Here is a 20,663-nt window from a genome sequence, read left to right as displayed (position 1 = left end):
CAGAAAGCACAGTTCTGGAGATGCTGAAAAGAGGCCTCGAGGCCTCATGAAGGTTGGCATGCTTGTCATGAAGAGCAGGGAGTCAGTCAAAGACTGAGTAGGTGATTAAGAAGTTCAGTGTATGGGAAGCAAGAACTTGTATCTCAGATCAAGTTGTTCAGATGGAATTATGTATGTGGGTGATTTTAGTTTTCTGGGTTTATCATTGGAAATAGAATTTGCTGTATAATCCGATAACGTTTGTTGTTGCTGTTTTTGTTTTGTTTTTGTTTTGTTGAGATAGAATCACTGTACACAGCCCAGGCCAGCATCTGAATTTTCATTCTTTCCTAGTTTCTCAAGTGCTAGGATTATAGACATGTGCTGTCATATTCATCTTGGGGCCTATGATAACACCCCTAATCCTTTTAAATAAAACAAGCAAGCCTAAAACCATTGTGTGAGGTAAGAGCCAATTTTTGGGAGTTGGTTCTCTGTTTTATCATGGGTTCTAAGTCTGAACTCGGGTCACCAGGCTTACATGACAAGTACTTTTTTATTGGCTGAGCCCTCTTTGTATATCCGTTCTAGGAGGCTGTGCATGTTAGGCATAGGTACTCACGATGTACCACTGAGCTGTCTTTTCAGTATCTGTGTAGTCAGTAATTCTTTTTAGAAGATTTTTCAGAGAATGAGCAAGTTGCTAGTATTGGGAAGTAATAATCACAATGAATTTTAATATTATCAAGGAAGTTGTGGAATGTTTATATTTAAACACATTATTCATAATGAAGGCATTATGATGAAAATGAGCTATAGAATTCTTTAAAGATCAAGTTCTTTAAAATAGTTTGTGTTTTTTTGGGGCTGGAGGTAAAATCATGAGCTTTAGATATGCAAGCTTAGAGCTTTATCAGCTCAGTGTGCTTAATTCTTAGTGCATAGAACGTACTACTTGTGCATGCCTGTTCATTGAGAACATTTCATTCTGGGTGTTGCTTCAGAGTTCAGCTTAAGCAATGGACAGTTTCCTTGAGCTAATGTTTGGTGTAAGTGTGCTGCAACAGTTTCAAGTAATGGTTAGTAATAACAGTGACAAGTAAGATAAACACATTGCAGGGACATTTAGTGGTCATCCAATGTCATGTTCCCACCCCATCCGATTGACAGAAATCAGTATTGGGGTGTTTTTCTTTTCTTTTTCACCTACCTATATTTTATGTGTCTCCATAAATTCAAGATTCAGAAAAGTGAAATACAAGTAGCTCCTTTAGGAGTCTTTGGCAATGCTTTTCCTATATTTTTTTCTGAGTTGAGATTATTAAAATGCCACTTTGAAATCACTGTAAATCCAGAATATGGCATTTTCTTTGTTACAATATAGCAGGAATCGCTTCTAAGCAATGCCTGTCAATAAAAAAGCCTATGGCCAGTGGGCTGAGGCAGAAAATAGGTGTGACACTGGCAGGAAGAGAGAGGATGCTGGGAAATAGAGAGAGAGAAAAAGGAGACACAGGAGAGGTATGGAGACTCTATTGCTATTGCTGAGCAGACGTGAAGGAAGAAGTGTTCTGGGAGAGGAAACTGAGGGGTAGACAGAATAGGTGGAATGGGTTACATAACTGACAAGCTGGTCAGGGAGTGAGCCAAAGCTTTGGCCATGCATTAGTCTCAGTCATTATTCTTGGGAACTAAGTGGCCAGAAGGAAAAATGGATATATTTATTTATTGTACATTGTACCATTTTTTAAGTGGAATCTCTTATATTAGATCTTGGACTTCACTCATAACTAGTGCTTAGGGCTCTCCTAAGAAACAGAACTGATAGATATAGATTTATTTGTGTGTGTGTGTGTGTGTGTGTGTATGTGTGTGTATGTGTGTGTATACACAGATATTGAAAGGGATTTATTAGCAGGGTCCCACTAGTCCAACAATGGCTCTTAAAGGAAAGGCCAAAATTGTGGTAGTTCTTTAGTTCAGGAGGTGGATATTACAGTTAGAATCCTGAAATAGGTTCTAACACCCATGAAGAAATGCCTGAGCAGAAAAGATGAACTTGCCAGGAAACAGGGAAAGCGTCCTTCTATGTCCTTCTGTGTGGGCTGCTATCAGGAGTGGCCCAGAGTTAGGGTAGGTCTTCCCACCTTAAATGATCCAGTTGAGAAAACCATTCACAGGTATGCCCAGTTGCTTGGGTTTTAGTTGATTAGAGGTAATAGTGAAGTTTATATGACAAGATTAGTCATATATGTGTATATGTATGTATGTATGTATGTGTATGTGTGTGTGTATATGGTGTGTGATGCATTCAAATGTTTTAAATTAAAATGGTGAACAGTTACTAACTTTCATCCCATCTTTGTACACGGATCATCTAAATATTCTTTGGGTAAAATTACTGTATTGGTTTTTGGTACATCTATCCAGATGCATACTTTGCATATATAATTACTTCTTCCTTCCAGATAATACAGCATATGTTTCTATGCATACATTTCCCCCCTTCTTTTGGGAGTACCTCATATAGGTCAAGCTGCTTTAGAACTCATTGTATAGACAAGGATGGCCTCAAGCTTCTGAGCTGATTAATTAAATACTTTAAAAAATACTTTTTAAGCCAGATGTTTATGAGATTTCCACATCTGTATACCAAGAACTTCTTTATTCCTTCTCTCGGCTGCTTTTTAAATTTAATTTGTTTATAGGCCAGATTCTAACTGTGTAGCACCTGTTGACCTTGAATTTGTGACCCTTCTGTCTCAGCTTTATAGGTGCTAGAATTATAGATACATGCCACCAAACCTTCCTTTTCAGTTTACTTTGAGCTGAATATTTTTGCTTAATGTTGTCATTTAAAGAGCTTTGACTCCTCCATTGTCATGTTTTCTTTAAATCTCATTGTTGCTTTTAAAGTGGCATGTTTTTTTTTCCTAATTTAGAATATATTGAATATTCTGACCTTTTTGTTGTACTGAACCTGGGTTGTTTAATGTTTTGAGTGTGTAATCCATAGCAAGAAAAATTAGAAGCAAAGTTCAAGCATAAACTGCTTGAAAACTTTTATTAAATTTTGTCTCATTACTTACCTGTGGAGAACTTCACGCTTTCATGCTGACCACTATTGGAAGGGGCACTTGTTTAATTTCTTGGTTTAGACATACCTTTGTTAGCATTTGTGCTTCATGATTGCACTGATCAGCCTTGACCTGATGATCTGGAGAGATCTTTGTGAGAACAGCGGTGCTGCTCTGTGACCCTGGCACTCGGGAGGTTATGGTGGCCAGTCTGAACAGGCAGTTCAGGCCAGCTTAAACCTGTAGTGAGATCCCATGCCAACAAACAAATACAAATTCAAGCTGATGAGAAGCCTCAGCTGGTAATGGTGCTTGTTCTGTAAGCCGGGCAACTGAGTTTGATTCCCAGAAGCCATGTGAAGGTGGAAGAAGAGACCAGACTCCAGTGTTCTCCTGTCTTTCTCTGCCTTCCGCCCACCATCATGCACACATGCAATAATAATCGACAAAAATTAAAACCTCTCCACATGTAGGTATGGATTTGTTGCTTTCTTTAAGCAGAAAGTTATGTTTTTATATCAGTGTTTAGTATACCAGCAGTGCTTATGATTTCAAAATGTCCAAGAGATGAGCTGGCGTGAAGGGGAAATAAAGTGATAGTTACACCCTGTTGGTTTACTTCACTATAGGTAACAGGAAGACAAAATCTGTACTACATTATTTTTTCTTGTAGTGTTTGTTTGTTTGTTTCTCAAAAGACAGGGTTTCACTATGTAGCCCTGAGTGTGCTGGAACTGGCTAAAATAGGACAGACTAACCTTAAACTCAGTGATCCTCCTGCATCTTGAGCTCTGGTAAGGATGTGTGCAGCCATACCCAGCCAGGTATGTATAGTAAATTGTTTTGTTTCTATGTCTTCAGATAATTAATTCTATGTCTTCAGGCAGAGATTTAAGTTGTTAACTTTTCATGTTGTTACTGTCCAGTTCATTAATCTTAAATATCTATTTTGTGAAATATGTGTGCATTCTTTTTATAAGTAATATGCATGTTGGTATGAAGAAGTTGAGGTAATCTCTTGCTATCTTTCTCTAGGGTGACTCCGTTGGCACAGTTGCTTTTGCATGGAAGGATGCTCTTTTCCTGAGGGAAGATGATACTCTTGGAGAATGATCATGGAGAAGGGGATGAGTTCTGGAGAAGGACTGCCTTCCAGATCATCTCAGGCATCTGCTGTTAAAGTAACAGTCAAGGAGTTAGAAACACAGACGCCCTGTAAGGAGAAACGAGGGGGCTTTGTGCTGGTACATGCAGGTAAGGCCTTGCAGGCGAGGTGGAATGGAGTATAACGAGAATAACGGTTTCCTTGTCTTTGAGGAACAGCGAGGACTGCACTTTATCTGTCAGAGGAGCCTGGTAGCTATGGTGGAGTGAAGGCCCGGTCTACTCCCCAGTAGGAAAGTCTTACAATAAGACTTCTTCAGATGTCTTCCTTATTTCCCTTTACTTAGCATAACACACCACACACATCTAGATCAGTATGTTAAAACCCAAGTCATCTTTAAATTTCCATTAATTAATACATTCACCTGAGCGTGGGAGCTCGGAACTGAGCAGACTTAGGTCTACAGAGTGAACACCACTGTCACTTGCAGTAGAGAGACCATAACTCAAACAGTGCAAACATAATAGTGCAGTTACGTTTTTGCTGTGTACTATTGCATGGGAGTGTCCTGCATGCTGAGCCTGTCTTTCCCTCGTCAGATAGGACTGAGCAAGCATTAACCAGAATCTAAAGGTCAGTTGAGGCCATGCTGAGCCCCAAGTTTCTTTATACTCAGAAGAATTTTTATGGTAAGCTTATTTGGCAATGATATCTCATGACTGAGGAAATATTGCTGAAAGGCTGGGGCCCTAGAGATGGAACACAGCAGACTTGAGATCTCGGAAGACTTCATCCATTAGCGCAGCGTCGCTGATAGTCTCATGACTCCTGTTTGATTCTCTTGTTAACATTCATCTTTAAACATTTATTCTTTGAAAAAGTGTCTACATTCTCTGGAAACTTGATTCTGCCTCCTGCAGTCCTCCCTCTAACTCTCCTCAGTGCCACCAACACATCTTCCAACTTCTTGTCTTCTTTTTTTTTTTAAGTAACTGACTCCAATTAATGTTGCTCACGAATGCAAGGGTGTAGGGTCATTTCCTGGGGCTGGAAGTACCCCTTAGCAGATTGGTGTTTCACCAGCCATCAGGAGTCCCTCACCTCCATGCTGGATGCTCTTTAGATGGTTTGATCCTGATCGTGTAGCCATAGGTGCTATGAGTGTGTGTGTGCTAGCCACACCAGCATCTTTCCCATCCTCAGGCCCTTACATTCTTTTTGCTCTTGCTTTTATGTTCTCTGAGCCTTGCGGGGGTGGGGGGGTGGTAGTGGTAGTTGATAAGTATGTCTCATTTGTGTCTGAGCACTTATACTGACTGCCTGTTTTTCTTGTCACTCTCAGCACTTTGGAGGTTTGATTTGTTTGAGTCTACAGTAACCATTACCCTCCTCAGTAAAAAAGATTGTCTGACCCAGGTTGAGAATATCAGCCATTTATGGACACATGATTAGAGAGCATTTTGACAAAATGGTCACTTAGTAAAGCAACATAGATAGGTTCTCTTGTAGGGCTTATACCCCACTAGTTATGGATTCTGACTGTAATTATACGCTTTCCCGTGTAGCAGATCTCAGATCTAATCAAGAGAGTAGGTGGTTATAATCATGTGCAGTCTTCCCACAGCTGCGACAGTGGGTACAGTGCCCTCAGGTTTGTACCCAGGGTCTAGGACATTACTGATGTCTCCTTTTCTCTAGCACGGTTTAGCATCATGAAAGCGAATGGGTAGGGAAGTAGTTTCCTGATGAGTTCAAGATTAATTTTTATGTCCCAGAACTGAGGTGTGAGGTGTCTTCAGCAATTAGGTATTACCAACTAGTTATGGTGGGCAGCCAGGAGCAAATCGCTACCTGGCCAATAACTCACTGGGAGGTAACCTGTGCATGATACAGATGTTTTGTTTAATAACCCGTCTTTGGGAGCAGCCTGCTCACTTGTGGGGTACTGTCATTCAAACTTCTTTAAAAGAAAAATTAAATGTATTTTAATTAGCTTACAAAATACTGGAGTCTCCTGAGGCTTCTTCACGCATTCTTAGTTTTGGCTAACCCTCCCCTGCAGTCCCATCCCCTCTTCAACCGTTAGGTCCTCGTTCTACCTGTTCCCTTGTTGATATCATGTGTCCTGCTGTCTCTTAGGGTATGAGTATTTGAGTTGTAGGACCATAGGTTCCCGTGCAGTGTCTGCACGCACTCTGCATCTTTATCCTCTCTTCTCAGGCCTCCTTGTTTTCCCGTCCACACTACTCCACTGTCTGCACTCAGTATTCCACCTCGGACGTCTCATTTCCCTGTATTTCCCAGGTTAAACACACAGACTAAAAGATTTGAAGCAAGGATCCATGTATGAGAGAGAACATACCATGTTTGTCTTTTTGGGGTCTGGTGACCTTCAAGTTAATATTTCTAGTTCCATTTATTTGCCTGTAAATGTCATGATTTCATTTTTTTTTTTTTTACACCTAGGTAATATTCCATTGTACCACATTTTATTATCCATTTGCCAGTTGTTGGGTATCTAGGTTGATTCCATTTCCTGTGAATAGAGTGTCAGTGAATATGGATATTTAAGTATGTCTGTAATAAGATATGATGCATACATAGCTTATGGATACATATAAGGTCCTTTGCATACGTATATCCAGGAGTGGTGTAGCTGGTTCTGTTTTTTGTTTTCGTTTTTATTAATTAAATATTTATTTGCATCCCAAATGCTGCTCCCCTTCTGGTCCCCCATCACAGAGTTTTCCCCCTTCCCCTCCTCCTTTGCCTTTGAGAGGGTGGCTCCCAAGTCCCTCCAGCCTGGGGCATCATGTTTCTACAGGATTAATTACATCTTCTACTGAGGTTGGATAAGGCAGCCCTCTGCTGTATATGTGGCAGTGGCCTTGGACTAGCCCATGTGTGCTTTTTGGTTTGTGGTTCAGTCTCTGGGAGCTCCCAGGGGTTCAGGCTAGTTTACACTGTTGATCTTCCTGTAGGGTTGCCATCCCCTTCAGTTCCTTCAATCCTTTCCTGCACTCTTCTATATGGTCCTCGACCTCCCTCCAGTGTTGTGGGAAGATCTGCATCTGTCTCAGTTGGCTGCTGGTAGAGGCTCTCAGAGGACAGCCATTCTACACTCCTGTCTGCAAGCACAACATAGCAGCAGTAATAGTGTCAGGGATGGTGCCTGCCTATGGGTGGATTCCAAGTTGGGATGGTCACTGGTTGGCCATTTTTTCAGTCTCTTTACCATTTTTGTCCTTGCATTTTTTTTAGACAGGAGGAATTTTGGATTGAACGTTTTGTAGGTGGGTTGGTGTTCTGATCCCTCCACTGGGGATCCTGTCTATCTATTGGATGTGGTCTCTTCAGGTTCCATCTCCGCACTGTTGGGCATTTTAGCTAGGGTCCTCTGCATTGAGTTCTGGGTGCTTCCCCTATCCCAGGTCTCTGGGACTTCCTAGATAGTCTCTCCCACCCCCACTCCCACCCCAGCAGATGCATCTTTCCATTCATTCTCCTGGCTCTTTGGGCCTCTCTCCTCAGCCTGGGGAGCGTCTTGAGTGAAGGGAAGTGAAAGTGGTGCTGATGCAAGAGTGACTGGGAGTCAGTAGTGGATGTCAGTTTGAGTGCCTTCTCTTTTCCCTAGGATTCACATCTTTCTTCCTGCGTCTTCCTCACCAAAGAGCCTGAACCCAGTCGTTTATTTATTAAAGTTACATCATCAAGGCTTTAGTCACTATTAATTATTTCTAAGAAATTCTTAAATTTATATAAATTATATAAGTCCTGGATTAATAGTCCCAATTCTTGCTTTCTTAAAACAAAAACCAAGCCCAAGCAAAAACACATTTCCTCATAGTTTTACACAGCCTGTTCTTCATGGGTAACTGGGTACAGCTCTTACCATTTCCTGGTACAGCAGACAGCAGTCTTTAGTAACTATTTTCATTTAAAAACAGAAAGGTGAAAGACTACTAAGGTCAAAATAATTTTATACAAGGTTTTTTTTGTTTTTTTTTAATACTTGATTTTTATTTTTCCTCTGTTTTTAGAGAACTGTGGTTTTAGAGAACTAGGAAGACAAGTTTGAGAAAGACAGAGGCCATGTAGACTTTTGGCTTTCTCTCATGAAACAGAATGACTTTTTGGGCTTGAGGCACTCCAGTTGCCTAGCATTGTTTTTGTTGTTCCAGCTCCCTGCAATACTGCTTGTGGGCCAGGTTTTTCTCAGACTTTAGGAAAGTTATGTTTTGATTCTGCTAGACCCACAGGACAGTTGTGAGACTTGGGCATAGCTCCTTAGCTTTGGAGATTGGTCCTTAGCTTTGACCTCTGTGGCATCTTATGGGGGAGGGGAGTCAACCAGAAAACTTGTAAGAATCCTGGTCTTCTAGAGTTTAAGCTCTTGTTTCTCCTCTTCCTCTTGCTCCCCTTCCTCCTTTTACTCTCATCCCCTTAGCTGAGCCCCCTTAGGTAATAATAAGGGGCTTGAGAGATGGCTCATTAAGAACACTGGAGCAGAGTTCTATTCCCAGCACCCACATCGTAGATAACTGCCCTAACTACAGTCGGAAGGGGTCCAGTCCCTTTTCTGGCCCCTATGGACACTGCACACAAGTGGTGGATAGACATTAGTGCAGGCAGAATATCCATGCACATAAAATAAAAATGGGTACATTTACCCAAGTTCAAATCTCACCATTAATGTTAGGTTGCTCAATCACTTGAAATTCTACCTGCAGGGATTGGGATTCTTTCTTCTGTTTTTCTTGGCACCTGTATGAATGTGCACATATGAACAGATACACATACATGACATTAAAAGTAATAAAAATAATTATTTAAAATTTATTTATTAACTTGTCTGATGTGGGTTCCAGAAACTGGACTGGGTTTCCCTGGAAGTACAGCCAAGTTCTCTTAACCACTGACCCATCTCTCTAGTTCTAAGAATAAACTTTCTAAAGGAAACGAGTTTATTTGGAGCCAAACTGTTAAGTGACTTTCTGGGTGTTTGTTTAAAAGACAATGTCAGGGTATCTGGAGGCATGAGTTCCTGAGAACTTTACATTTTGAGTAGTTATTTCCTGAATGGTGAGACTTTTAAAAGATCACTGGAGAGGACTTGAAGGTGCCTTGTTCCTGGCCTCACCTGCCTTATCAACTCCATACCAAAGGAGCTCCCAAGTTTAGCAGCCGCTTTTTGTTTTTAATTAAAAAGTTACATTTATTTCTTTATTTGGCTGTTTATTTGGTTATTTATTTAATTTGTGTGGTAGTGATGCTGGAGGGGCCATGCCACACGACATTTGTGAAGCTCAGTACACTTGGAAGATCAGAGAACAACTGGTGGCAGTTGGATCTCTCTCACCACCTATGACCTATGTCTCTGAACTAGAACTTAGGTTAAGTTCTCTGGCTTGCTGCAGGCATCTTGCTGGTCCTGGTAGAGTTCTTGAAAGGGTCTGGGGAGTGACCCTGTGAAGGCTCTTTCAGAGGCAGGAGCTCTTTATTAGAAGCTCTGACTGAACAGTTTTATGAATAGGGAGAAAAACATGCTCTCAAATGTTAGCTTTTAGAATCCCATACAGCTAGGACACTGGGGTGTATCTGTGTGGACTGCTCTTCTCTTCTGTGGGGTCCCTGGGAGTTCAGTTGTAACTAACACTTGGTTTTTGTTTTCCTACTGTAGGTGCAGGCTATCATTCTGAATCCAAAGCCAAGGAGTATAAGCATGTGTGCAAACGGGCTTGTCAGAAGGTATGAGCAGAGTGAGTGTGCGCTTGTGAGTGTCCACCGAACTGTCCTTGAGATGAATGGAACCTCAGTTTCATTCCTAGTGAGGTCTGCTGGGCCTCAGTACTCTCTCATCTATGTTTTTATTTATTGAACGGTGTTTATCTTTTTCCTCTGCTTCTGAAATCTGTGCTTTTGTAGTTATGGGCATATATAGCCTTTTAACATTTGATGTTCTTTTAAGCATTTCCACAACAACTGAACTCTATGGGAAGGTGGGAAAAACTGTTCTTGTTAATGAGGTCTGTGTCTTTTCTTTCTTCCTTTCTTTAAAAAAATAGTTGTCAGTTTTATTTTTCTTTTTGAGTTTTTTGAAACAGGCTTTTACTTCATTCATTGAAGCCCTTGTCTGGAACTCATCTGCCTTTTCCTTCCTGTGAATAAATGTTCAATGATGGGAAGTCATTTAAAGAGAGAAAGAAAGGAAGGAAGGAAGGAAGGAAGGAAGGAAGGAAGGAAGAAAAAGAAAGAAAGTGAGCTTTTCTTAGATAATCTTGGCCCCTCTCCTGCTTCTCAGCATGAGTGTAGCAAATGCCTGTCTTCTGGTGTAGTGAGTTCTGCTGTTCTGCTCACTGGCACATTCGCATCCTTGACTTCTGAGGTTTGATACATTGTTGACTACTTAATTGGGGGCAGGAATGAACTCAGAAAAAAACGTTATTTGCCTTTTATGTTGATCCCTATTACAAGATTATTATATAGTCTTGTTGGCAAACTTTCCATCACTTCTTACACATACAGAATGTTATTTAAATATGGGCATTTTCTTTTTATTTATATTTAAATGCCATTTATAAGAATGATATTTTATCAAAGATATGAGGTTTTTCTTATTAATGGATTGCCATAAGTTGAGACTATTTTGTTATAGGAATTTTTTTAAACTGTCGTCATGGCAACAGCACGGGGTAGCTGTTAATGCACAGCAACAACCTTTTTTTAAAAATTTTAAAATAGAGTTTATTGAACACGGCAGTAAATTCAATACACTGAAAGTTTTTTTTTTTTTTTGTTTTTCTTGTCAGAATTGGCACATGATAAAAAGATCTTAACTTACAGCTAAAGTAACACTCCAGAAGTTTAAGTTTTAAATTATGTTCCATAAAAATTCTAATAGTATTATAAAAATATTAATTTATGCTAACTTACATAGAAAAGTGTTAGAAAAAGAATCTCATATTCAAACCAATCATCTACGAAGTAAAAATCCAATTATTTATCCTTAGAAAGGTGCTAATTTGAGTATAGTGTAGAAGTGGGGAAAGAGGACAAAAGCTACCATACTTGCGCTCACTGTCCTATGGGGAAGTTGTAGGCAAACTAGACACAGCAACAACCTTTTTAAAAAAAGATTTATGTATTTATTGTATATAAGTATATAAAGATACTGTAGTTGTCTTCAGACATACCAGAAGAGGGCATCACATCTCTGGGATTTGAACTCAGGACCTCTAGAAGAGCAGTCAGTGCTCCTAACCACTGAGCCATCTCTCCAGCTCTGTTATAGGGATTTTATATAGCACATACACATATACACACACCCATAAATATTTCTTTTGTTTTTCAAGTATGAAACCTTTTCATTATCTGGAAAGAAATTTTTATTTTCTACAGCTTTAGTCGTATAAATTTAATCTATTTTGATGTATAATCATCTTCAATTTTCGTAATGAGTTACTTTCTTTTTTATGTTTATTAAGTTTATTACATTATGTATATGAGTATTCTACCTGCATTTATGTGTATATAGCACGTACACACTTGCTGCCCTGGGAAGTCAGAAGAAGGGATTAGAGTTCCAGGGATTGGATTTGCAAATGTTTTGAGCTGCCATGTAGGTTCTGGGACTGAGCTTCTTGAATCCTCTGCAAGAGCAAGGACAACAAGTGATCTTAATCACTGAGATTCTCCAGCCTCATGGATTACCTTTTTTCCCTTTCCTCTGAGACAGGATCTCTCTACATAGCCCTGGCTGACCTGGAACTCACTGTCACTATGTAGACTAGGCTGGCCTGGAGTTCACAGGTATCTGCCTGCTCTTGCCTCCAGGTTCTGGGATTACAGGCATGTGCCACCACAGCTAATGTGAGTCACCTTCTTCAAATTTTAGTTATGCATCTGAAGCTGGGGCTGGAGTAATGGTTCAGTGGGTAAGAGCACTTGCTGCCTTTGGAGAGAGCCTTGGTTCAGTTTTCAGAAGCTTTGTGGACTCTCAGAACTATCTGTAACTCCAGTGCTGGGGGAACCTGATATCCGCTCTGACTTCTGAGGGCACCAGCCATATGTTACCCATCCAGACATGTAAGCAAACACTCATAATGGACAGTAAAGACCAACACCACAGTGCAATTACAAATACATTGTTAGTTTTTGGGCTTTGTCTTTGTTAATTAAGTTAGAGTTTTAATAATTTATCAAAAAGCCAATTTCTCTCCCCCCCAAGTTTAGGCCCAAGAAAGGTATTTTTTACAGACATATACTCTGTAGAATATATTACAAAAGGAGTATTCTGATATAAGAAGACATTATAGAATCAAGAATATTTTTGAAAACAAATATTCCCACCTGTGGATTCTTTTTAAATTAATGTACATCCCTTGCCCCTCATTTTGAAGCCTAGGCCGGACCTGAATTTGGAACTCACGCGTTCTTCCTGCCTTAGCCTCATACCTGAGATTAAAGTTACAGTTTTGAATTGAAGCTCTTCTAGTATCAAAATAAAAGACTTTTTAAATCTATAAACGTATTTCACAAACATTCATAAAGAGACTAGGAACTTTTCTGACTTTTATCTGGTATATAATTATAGAACATAACAGTTTCCTGTATGATTAGTATTAATTGAAGCCAGTGTCAGGACAGGAAAAGGTTAACAAGTTGGTAAAATGGCAGAGGCCTTGGTTGAGAGGGCTCCTGTCCTCTTGGCTAGGCTCAGCTAGTTGGCTGGAAGGAGCATGGTGCTGGAGCTCAGGGCAAGTGGAAGGCATGGGGGCTGGATTGCAGGTCAGTGATTCTTACCCTTTTGACATTTCAAACCTCTAAAAAAATTGAAATTAACAAATTCCTTAGTTTGTTTTTTTATTCCTGGTATCATTACTGTAATTTACAGAGCAAAATATTTGATGTAATGAAAAGAAAAACCAAAGCGATAACAGATTAAAAAAAACCCTCAGGAATGTTTATCTAATTGACATCATTGCAGTAATCAATAGTTTTTACAAACTGCGGCTATGATAGTCATTAAAAAGAAGGGTTTCTTGCTTAAGTTGCAGTGACTTTTTTGACTGGATCCTTGTTTCTTCTGTGGCAGACCTTTACAGTTCCTCTAATGCATTTGGGATGACTGTCTCAAAGTAACCCACAGCTTTCCTGACTGTTGTTCTCTGTCCTGCCCAGAATCGTAGCCTGTTTGTGTTTTATTTTAAAATCTTCTGCTACTATATTCACTATTTCTATAATCAGCTCCAAAGTTATGACCGTAGGCACTGCCTGAACCTCTGTCACAATTGCCTCCCTTCATGGGCCCATAGTTAGGTTGCTGTGTCTATTATAATTTCTAAAGCCATTGTAGTTTGCATCGTCATTATTATTATTGTCGTTAGCATTTCCTCCTTTGTTGTAACTATTATCTATTAATAAAGACACTCCAATAAAATATTTAACAAATCTTAAAATATTCTATGGTTTTATATATTTGATTGTAATTTAAAAGTTCCTTTTATAATATCAGAATAGATTATCTTTTTAAAGAGTGAGGTAATAGAGTAAATCCTTAGAAGACAAAACCAGTTTTCAATTTTTAAAAAAAGTTTAAATAATCCAGTGTTCCTAAAATCAATATCAAGTTCATCATTTTGTCGTTACAAAGTCTGGTCACCAGTAGGAGAAATTTGTGTATAAGAACACAGCTGCAGCTTTAATACCTCATTAAAGAAACATTGTTTTAAATCTTATCTCTTTTTTACAATTATTTTATTTGATATTCTCTGTATTTACATTTCAAATGTTCTCCCCTTTCCCCCTTGCTCCCATCCCCCCCTCCCTCCACTTGTTTACATGAAGGTGCTAACTCTCCCAATCACCTTCTCCACCTCAGCACCTTGGCATTCCCCTACAGTGGGAAAATGCATCTTCACTGGACCAAATGCCTCTTCTTCCATTGATACCAGACAATGCTGTCCTCTGCTACATATGCAACTGGAGCCATGGGTCTCTCCATGTGTGCTCAATGGTTGGTGTTTTAGTTCATGGGAGTTCTGGAGGGTTTGGTTGGTTGATAATGTTCTTCCCATGAGGTTGCAAACCCTTTCAGCTCCTTCTCTGGCCTTTTCATTGGGGTCCCCGTGTTCAGTCCAGTGGTTAGCTGCAAGCATGCTCAACTGTATCAGTATGACTCTAGCAGAGCCTCTAATGAGGTATTCATATCTGGCTCCTGCCATAAGCACTTCTTTGTATCAGCAGTAATGCTTGGGTTTGGTGGCTGCATATGGGGTGGATCCTCAGGTCAGGAACTCCAGAAAAATATCATCCCAATTTAAAAGTATCTTTAGAGGCCTGGGTTGGCTCATAACATGTGTCATTGCCCAGAATGGCTCCCACCCTGAGTTACCAGTTCTAAGCTATCTTTTCTTAAGGATGTTACAGAATTTTTTTTAACCATACCCAATAACTTATAAGCCAGTTAATTTATAAGCAAGATATGCAGGACATAGTAAACATACATATTAAAATCAGACAGAAACAAACTTGGAGTGGCCTTACACAGTTACATACTTAGAATAGACAAGACAAAATTTTTCTTACTTGTAGGAGGTGTGATTTCAAGGGCGGAGCACCTTGCCACCTGCTGAACCCAATTCTCATAGCTGTCAGTGTTCTTACCAGAGAAGTTGAAAAGCTGCTATCCTTTTAAGAACATTTTGTGCAGACAAGCTCCCAGGACAGTTGATCAGTTTCCGTCATCCCAATGCAGGCTGCTTTTTCCTTAAAGTCCTTGAAATGAGTGAAAGCTAAGTCAAGGGGAAAATGGTCAGCAGGTGAAGTTTTAACCATTTTTCCTTTGCATATGAAACACAGCAACAATCAAGCAACAAAACTACAAACATAGACAGATTCTTCCTCTAAGGACAATCAGCAGAGTTGGGGAGGAGTGGAAAGGGACCCAGATTTCCCATAGTGAAGGAGTTACAGATAGAGGAGAGAGGCACAAAAACCAAAATGAAACTGGAAGACAGAAAACAAAGCTGAGTTTCAATACAGCACCCTCCAACCATGTTCAATTTCAAAGGGTTGGATTGCATCCCAACCACCTAATCAAGAAAAGTTGAAGCACCTTCAGACTTAATGAAACACTACACCTAGTTTTTATATCTTGGGTCTCCAGAACGTACCACAAACAAGACTAAAGAAAAACCAAACCAAACCAAAAAAAAAAAAAAACCTCCCCTCCTTTTGGAGGGCTTAGGAGTGTTCACTGTCACTAACTGAGGGGTGATTGAGGGCAGGGAGCTTCTAGGCCAGTGCACCAAATGTTGTGGTCTGTGATTCACTCCAAAAACCACATGAACACCCTTCTCAGTCAGACAGGGATGGTTTATTGAACCCACATTGTGATATCCGTCAGACTAGGGAAGTGCTGTCTGGTGGTCAGCTCTGACTCAAGCCATTTAGAAATAACAGTTCATATTGAGCTTTAATTTGATGTGTCCTATTGAGTCTTTGTGAAATTTCTTAAGATTAAGAAACTTCAGAACATACAGAACATAACAGGATGTGGTCACCATAGCCCTACTCTGAGTCAAGTCATTTTTCTGTGTCAGTGACTAGCAGGCATGTTACAGTAACTATGAAATAGCTGGTGGGCATGAAACACAATGGCTACAGCCATGCTGGGGTGGGTGGGGCAGGTCAGACCATAACATTTTGAATGCTCTGTGGAGAGTAAAGCTCTTTCACTAGCTATACTCCTTGTACCTAGAATTTGGTGGCTAACTTTTAGTGGTGGTTTTGATTTGGGTAATATTAAGGATGATAACTAGTCTGAGTGATAAACATTACTTGGCTTAAATCTGAGAAATTTGTACGGGCCACATGCAGCCAGAAGTCAAGCCCAATGTCCCAGCAACCTCTTGGCACAGTGTCAGCGTGGAGTGGAAATGCTGACACCTTTGCAAAGTTTATGGTCTGTTTGGGAAGCTGATTTTATGGTGAATACTGTCTCCTCTTGGTTTCACAGGCAATTGAGAAGCTACAGGCTGGCGCTCTTGCGACAGATGCAGTGACTGCTGCTCTGGTGGAACTTGAGGTATTTCTTTTCTCTTTTATATTTTACATAACTTACTTGTGCGTTTATATTCCTTATTTTTAAATGGCAGTAAGATGGTGAGCTAGTCAGCCATAAGTCACGCAACCAGTGTTTCTCACTAACATTAGCAAAGCTATGTAAAAGATTTTGCTTTCATTGAAGACATTCCTGAGCAATAAAATAGTTGGTTGATTCTTTCTTCCTCTTGTTTTTATAGGATTCCTGGTTATAAATTTATTGGTGATAGGTATTTCCAGTAGGACACTTTTCGAAGTTGACACCTGTAAAATGAGATATATCTTTAACAAATACGATTCCAGCTTTCTAGAAGTGTCTAAAGTGGGAAGACAGTTTTTATCACAGATGTTGTGTTTTGTGAAGTCACCCTTGTTCCAGTGGATTTTCAGGACAGTTCCAAGTTTACAGTGGGCGCTGAGGAGTTGAGTTGGGCGAGAGGCTCTCGGTAGTCTATAGTGAGGGACTCTCAGTTTCTGTAACTCTGGAGTGTAGATGAGTTTGAGGCCTTTGCGAATACTGGAGTGTGGAGAGGACTGATTAGTAAACTGACAAGATTACTAGAGATGGTTATTTTACTGGATGTGAAGACTTTCTGGGGAGCAACGTGAAGACATGGGGGTGAGCAGTGCTGGGTGAGGTAAAGGGTGGGAGGCCGTCACCTCAGGGCCCAAGTCAAATGCGAATGAAAGTTCTAGCCCTGTTTTGTGCATATCTACTGATTTACCCGTAGAGCTGCACTTTGTAGATTTTAACTTATCTTTCTAACATATCTAACTTCATATTGACACAGTGAGGCAGTTGGGAAGTGTGTGTGTGTGTGTGTGTGTGTGTGTGTGTGTGTGTGTGTGTGTGTGTGTGTGTGTGTGATAATAGCATATGTCTGCATTACTCCTTAAGCTTTATCCCCAAACCTACACTGAGTCCATAAATGATAATTTCAGCATCACCTTCTACAAAAGGGACCATACTGTGTATTTTGAACGAAGGAAGGTCTGGCCGTGAGCACATCAGCCTTCTTCTCACATTGTTTATCTTCTTTATATACATCTAAAGCCTTGACACTGTGAACTTGTCATTAACTCTTGCACAGCTCATCATAAGAGCTGCTACAGTGATGAGGTGCTTTCACTATAGTCTATTCGGTACTCTAGATGCTGGCAGATAGCAAGCTTCATCACCCTGTAAGCAGGAGTTATTTTATTCTGTTACAGATAGAACCAAGTCAACAGGCAGTATTAGAGCAACAGGTAGGCTCTAAGACACCTGAAGACATGCGGCTATGACTGCCATCACCATCCCAACATCTGGTGTTTCGGGAGCCAAACTTCAACACAACTAATGCTCATCTGTTTCTCTTTCACTCATACACACACACACACACACACAGAGAGAGAGAGAGAGAGAGAGAGAGAGAGAGAGAGAGAGAGAGAGAGACAGAGTCAAATAACTTTTTTTAAATATTTATTTATTTGTTATACATAAGTACACTGTAGCTGTCTTCAGACACACCAGAAGAGGGCATCAGATCTCATTACACATGGTTGTGAGCCACCATGTGGTTGCTGGGATTTAAACTCAGGACCTCTGGAAAAGTAGTCAGTGCTCTTAACCACTGAGCCATCTCTCCAGCCCCAGAGTCCAATAACTATACACACACAGACATATATATATTTATATATATATATATATATGTACATACACACACATACATGTGTGCATATATACCTACAAACAGACATATACACATTCACACATAGAATGATTAGGGTAAAGCTCCAATAACAGGCTCCAAACATTTTACACACATATATATGTAGATATAAATACACACAATTGGTGGATGGAGCAAGTTTCAACACACACCCAGACAAATTTAACATATATACATGCGTACATATAGTTGACGGGTGGAAGGAACAGTGTTCCAATCTTCCACACTATCTTTCCTTCCATAGCTTATATATCCCAGCAAAATCTTTCAAGCAGTATAATATTACAATGCGATTACATTTTAGTTTCCTTCTAGTGAATGACCATGAAAAAAATAGTGTGGTCCCCCAATATCTTTATAAGAAATAACATTATATAGTACAGGTAAAGACAACAAATTATTCCCAAGAACCTATGTACATTTGTAACTAACTTGTTATAGATTAGCAAAGTATAAGCAAGCAAGGCAGTTTTCTCAGTTTCTCTTACTGGCAGACAGCAATTTGCCTCAGAACTGCATATCTACTCATCAGCAATTCTTACTAAATCATATCAGGACGCTGAGGGCAACAGTGGGAATAGGAACTCAGTCCTCACCAGTGCAGCCTCAGTGAGAGTCACGGCAGCTGGTGCTACCATTGCTCTTGTTCTGGCTTAACTAGTAAGAGTGAGTCTTCCTGCACTTCAACTTGTTCCCTAAGATTTCCTACATCAGAGCCAGTAGTAAAAACATCTCAATCTAGCTTCACTAACAACTTTATTTTTCCAAATGTTTTCTAAGGGTGTTGGTCATTGGTGACAATCTCCATCTCTAAGTTCTTCCCTAGGGTGGTGACAGAATCATTAATCTGCTCCAGTAGCAATGCCTGAAAGAGACCAAGCATTAGTGCTGGGAATGCCAGAGGCACTGCCCAGTGAGGGACTGGAAGCCCTCTTAGAGCTTTCATGTAATTCTGAGATTAAGAGGGATGTGAGGGCAGCAAGCAGGGCAGAGCTCTGTAACAGCATGAAGTCCTCAGGACATGTGGTCCTCTGGGCTGTGCCACACTGAGGCTCACCCATATGGTAGTGGTAACCTGGGGACCTCATTCTATGAGTTCTAAAGCCATTTGTCGTTCCTCCTGAATGGTGCTTAGTGGGGCCTCAGGGTTCTGTACACCTGTAATTCAAATAGTTGAGGCTGGATACATTTGAAGCTAGCCAGGACTACATGAGACTGTATCTCAACAACAGACCTGAGAACAGCAAAACTCAGGAGTCACTTGGGAGCAGGTTTAATTTATAATTTTGCTTTTTAAAAAAGTTTTAAGAGTCATTTGTTTGTATAAGTGTTTTGCCCGTTCATAGTCTTCCTTTCTCTGATTCTTGAGTACTGTGATTGTAGTTTGTGTGATGGCAGTCCTGGTTGTCATGACACACTTGGTCAGGGGGGCACATCACTTGAGGAATAGCTTCTATCAGGTGGCATGTCTTTAAGACTTTTAATTGCTGGTTGATGTAGGAAAGCCCAGCCCATTTTGTGTGGTACCATCTCCGAGCAGGTGGGCCTGCGCCGTAGATAAAAGTAGAATGAGCCAGTCCAGAGGGAGCAAGCCTTTATGGGCTCTTCCTAAGGTCCTTTATGGCCTCTGCTTCAGTTCCGGCCTTAAGTTCCTCCCCCATGATGGACTGTGACTGGACTTGAGGTCTCCTGTTCCTGAAGAATGATGTGGCCATGGCCTTTACTGTCCTCTGCGGCTCTTGTCTCCTTAGTGTTTGAAATATATTACATTAAACCCATGGTTCGTTTTCATGTGAAGTTCAGTTGAAGAATTATTATAATAGTTTGGGTTAATGGAAAGACATTAGAAAATTAGATTCTTAAATTTTCTTTGCTTAGATGAATATTATTAATTCCGAGTTATTAGAAAGAGGAAAACAGAAAATCTGACTTATTGTATATTGGAGAGTATCATTTACCTTTAAATTTAGTCAACCTCTTCAGTTAAGTCTTGTCCTACGTGTGCCCTAAACTTTGGGCTTTAGAAGATGCATTCTTTGGGGTGATGAGAGGAGATACTGTCTTTCTTTAGTAGTTCAGGCTGTCCTTGAATTTGTGATCCTCCTATTTCAGACGTCCAAATACTGCAATTACAGATATGTAGCGTCAAGCCTGACTCACTCCAGAGGGTGTCTTCATGTGCCTATATATGTATATTTGTTTTTTTCTTTTGGATACATGGTCTTTGTATGTAATCCTGAGTGTTACGGTTTTTCTTTGCCAGATACTAGGTGAGTGTGAGTTCCTTGAACACTGTCCTATACAGACTGGAGCGACTGAAACAAAATGGCTCAATGCTTCTCATTTGCTAGAAAGCCTGTCTAGCCTTGTGTTGAATAAAGTGTGACCACTGCGTTTTCCCAGACAGTGAATGTTTTTTACTAGTGTATCAGCATCTGCTTCTACTGTAGAGGAGGGAGAGACAAGGTGACCCCAAGGACTTTTCACACACACCTTCCTGACCTTGGCATTCACTCTGTGCTTTCTTTTCTTTCTTTTCTTTTTGAGATAGGATCTAGTGCAACACTGGCTGGCTTCAAACTTGCTAAATAGTCACTGCAGGTTTTGAACTCTTGATTTTATTTTTACTTCCCAAGGACTGGGACTACAGGCCTGTAGCCCTGTGCTTGGTTCTTCTTTTAAGTC

The 20,663-nt window shown here is 40.3% G+C and overlaps 1 protein-coding gene across 4 annotated transcripts in view; it reads left to right on the top strand.

Annotated features, from left to right (window-relative positions):
- Positions 1-4,165: 4,165 nt before the first annotated feature.
- TASP1 (taspase 1) overlaps positions 4,166-20,663 on the top strand; it is a gene marked incomplete at its 5' end in the record, with an annotated part of 179,767 nt that continues 163,269 nt past the window's right edge. For all 4 annotated transcript variants that reach the window (XR_013975383.1, XM_080931146.1, XM_080931145.1 and 1 more), the window contains 3 exons: positions 4,166-4,310; positions 9,842-9,909; positions 16,181-16,249. Coding sequence is in view for 3 of the 4 variants with exons in the window: in XM_080931146.1 (XP_080787272.1) it covers positions 4,166-4,310; positions 9,842-9,909; positions 16,181-16,249 (282 nt within the window). The remainder of the gene's footprint in view (positions 4,311-9,841; positions 9,910-16,180; positions 16,250-20,663) is intronic.

Source organism: Micromys minutus (assembly GCF_963924665.1).
Source record: "Micromys minutus genome assembly, chromosome: 17".
NCBI classification, from domain to species: Eukaryota; Metazoa; Chordata; class Mammalia; order Rodentia; family Muridae; genus Micromys; species Micromys minutus.
This window is presented reverse-complemented; position numbering and strand designations above follow the sequence as displayed.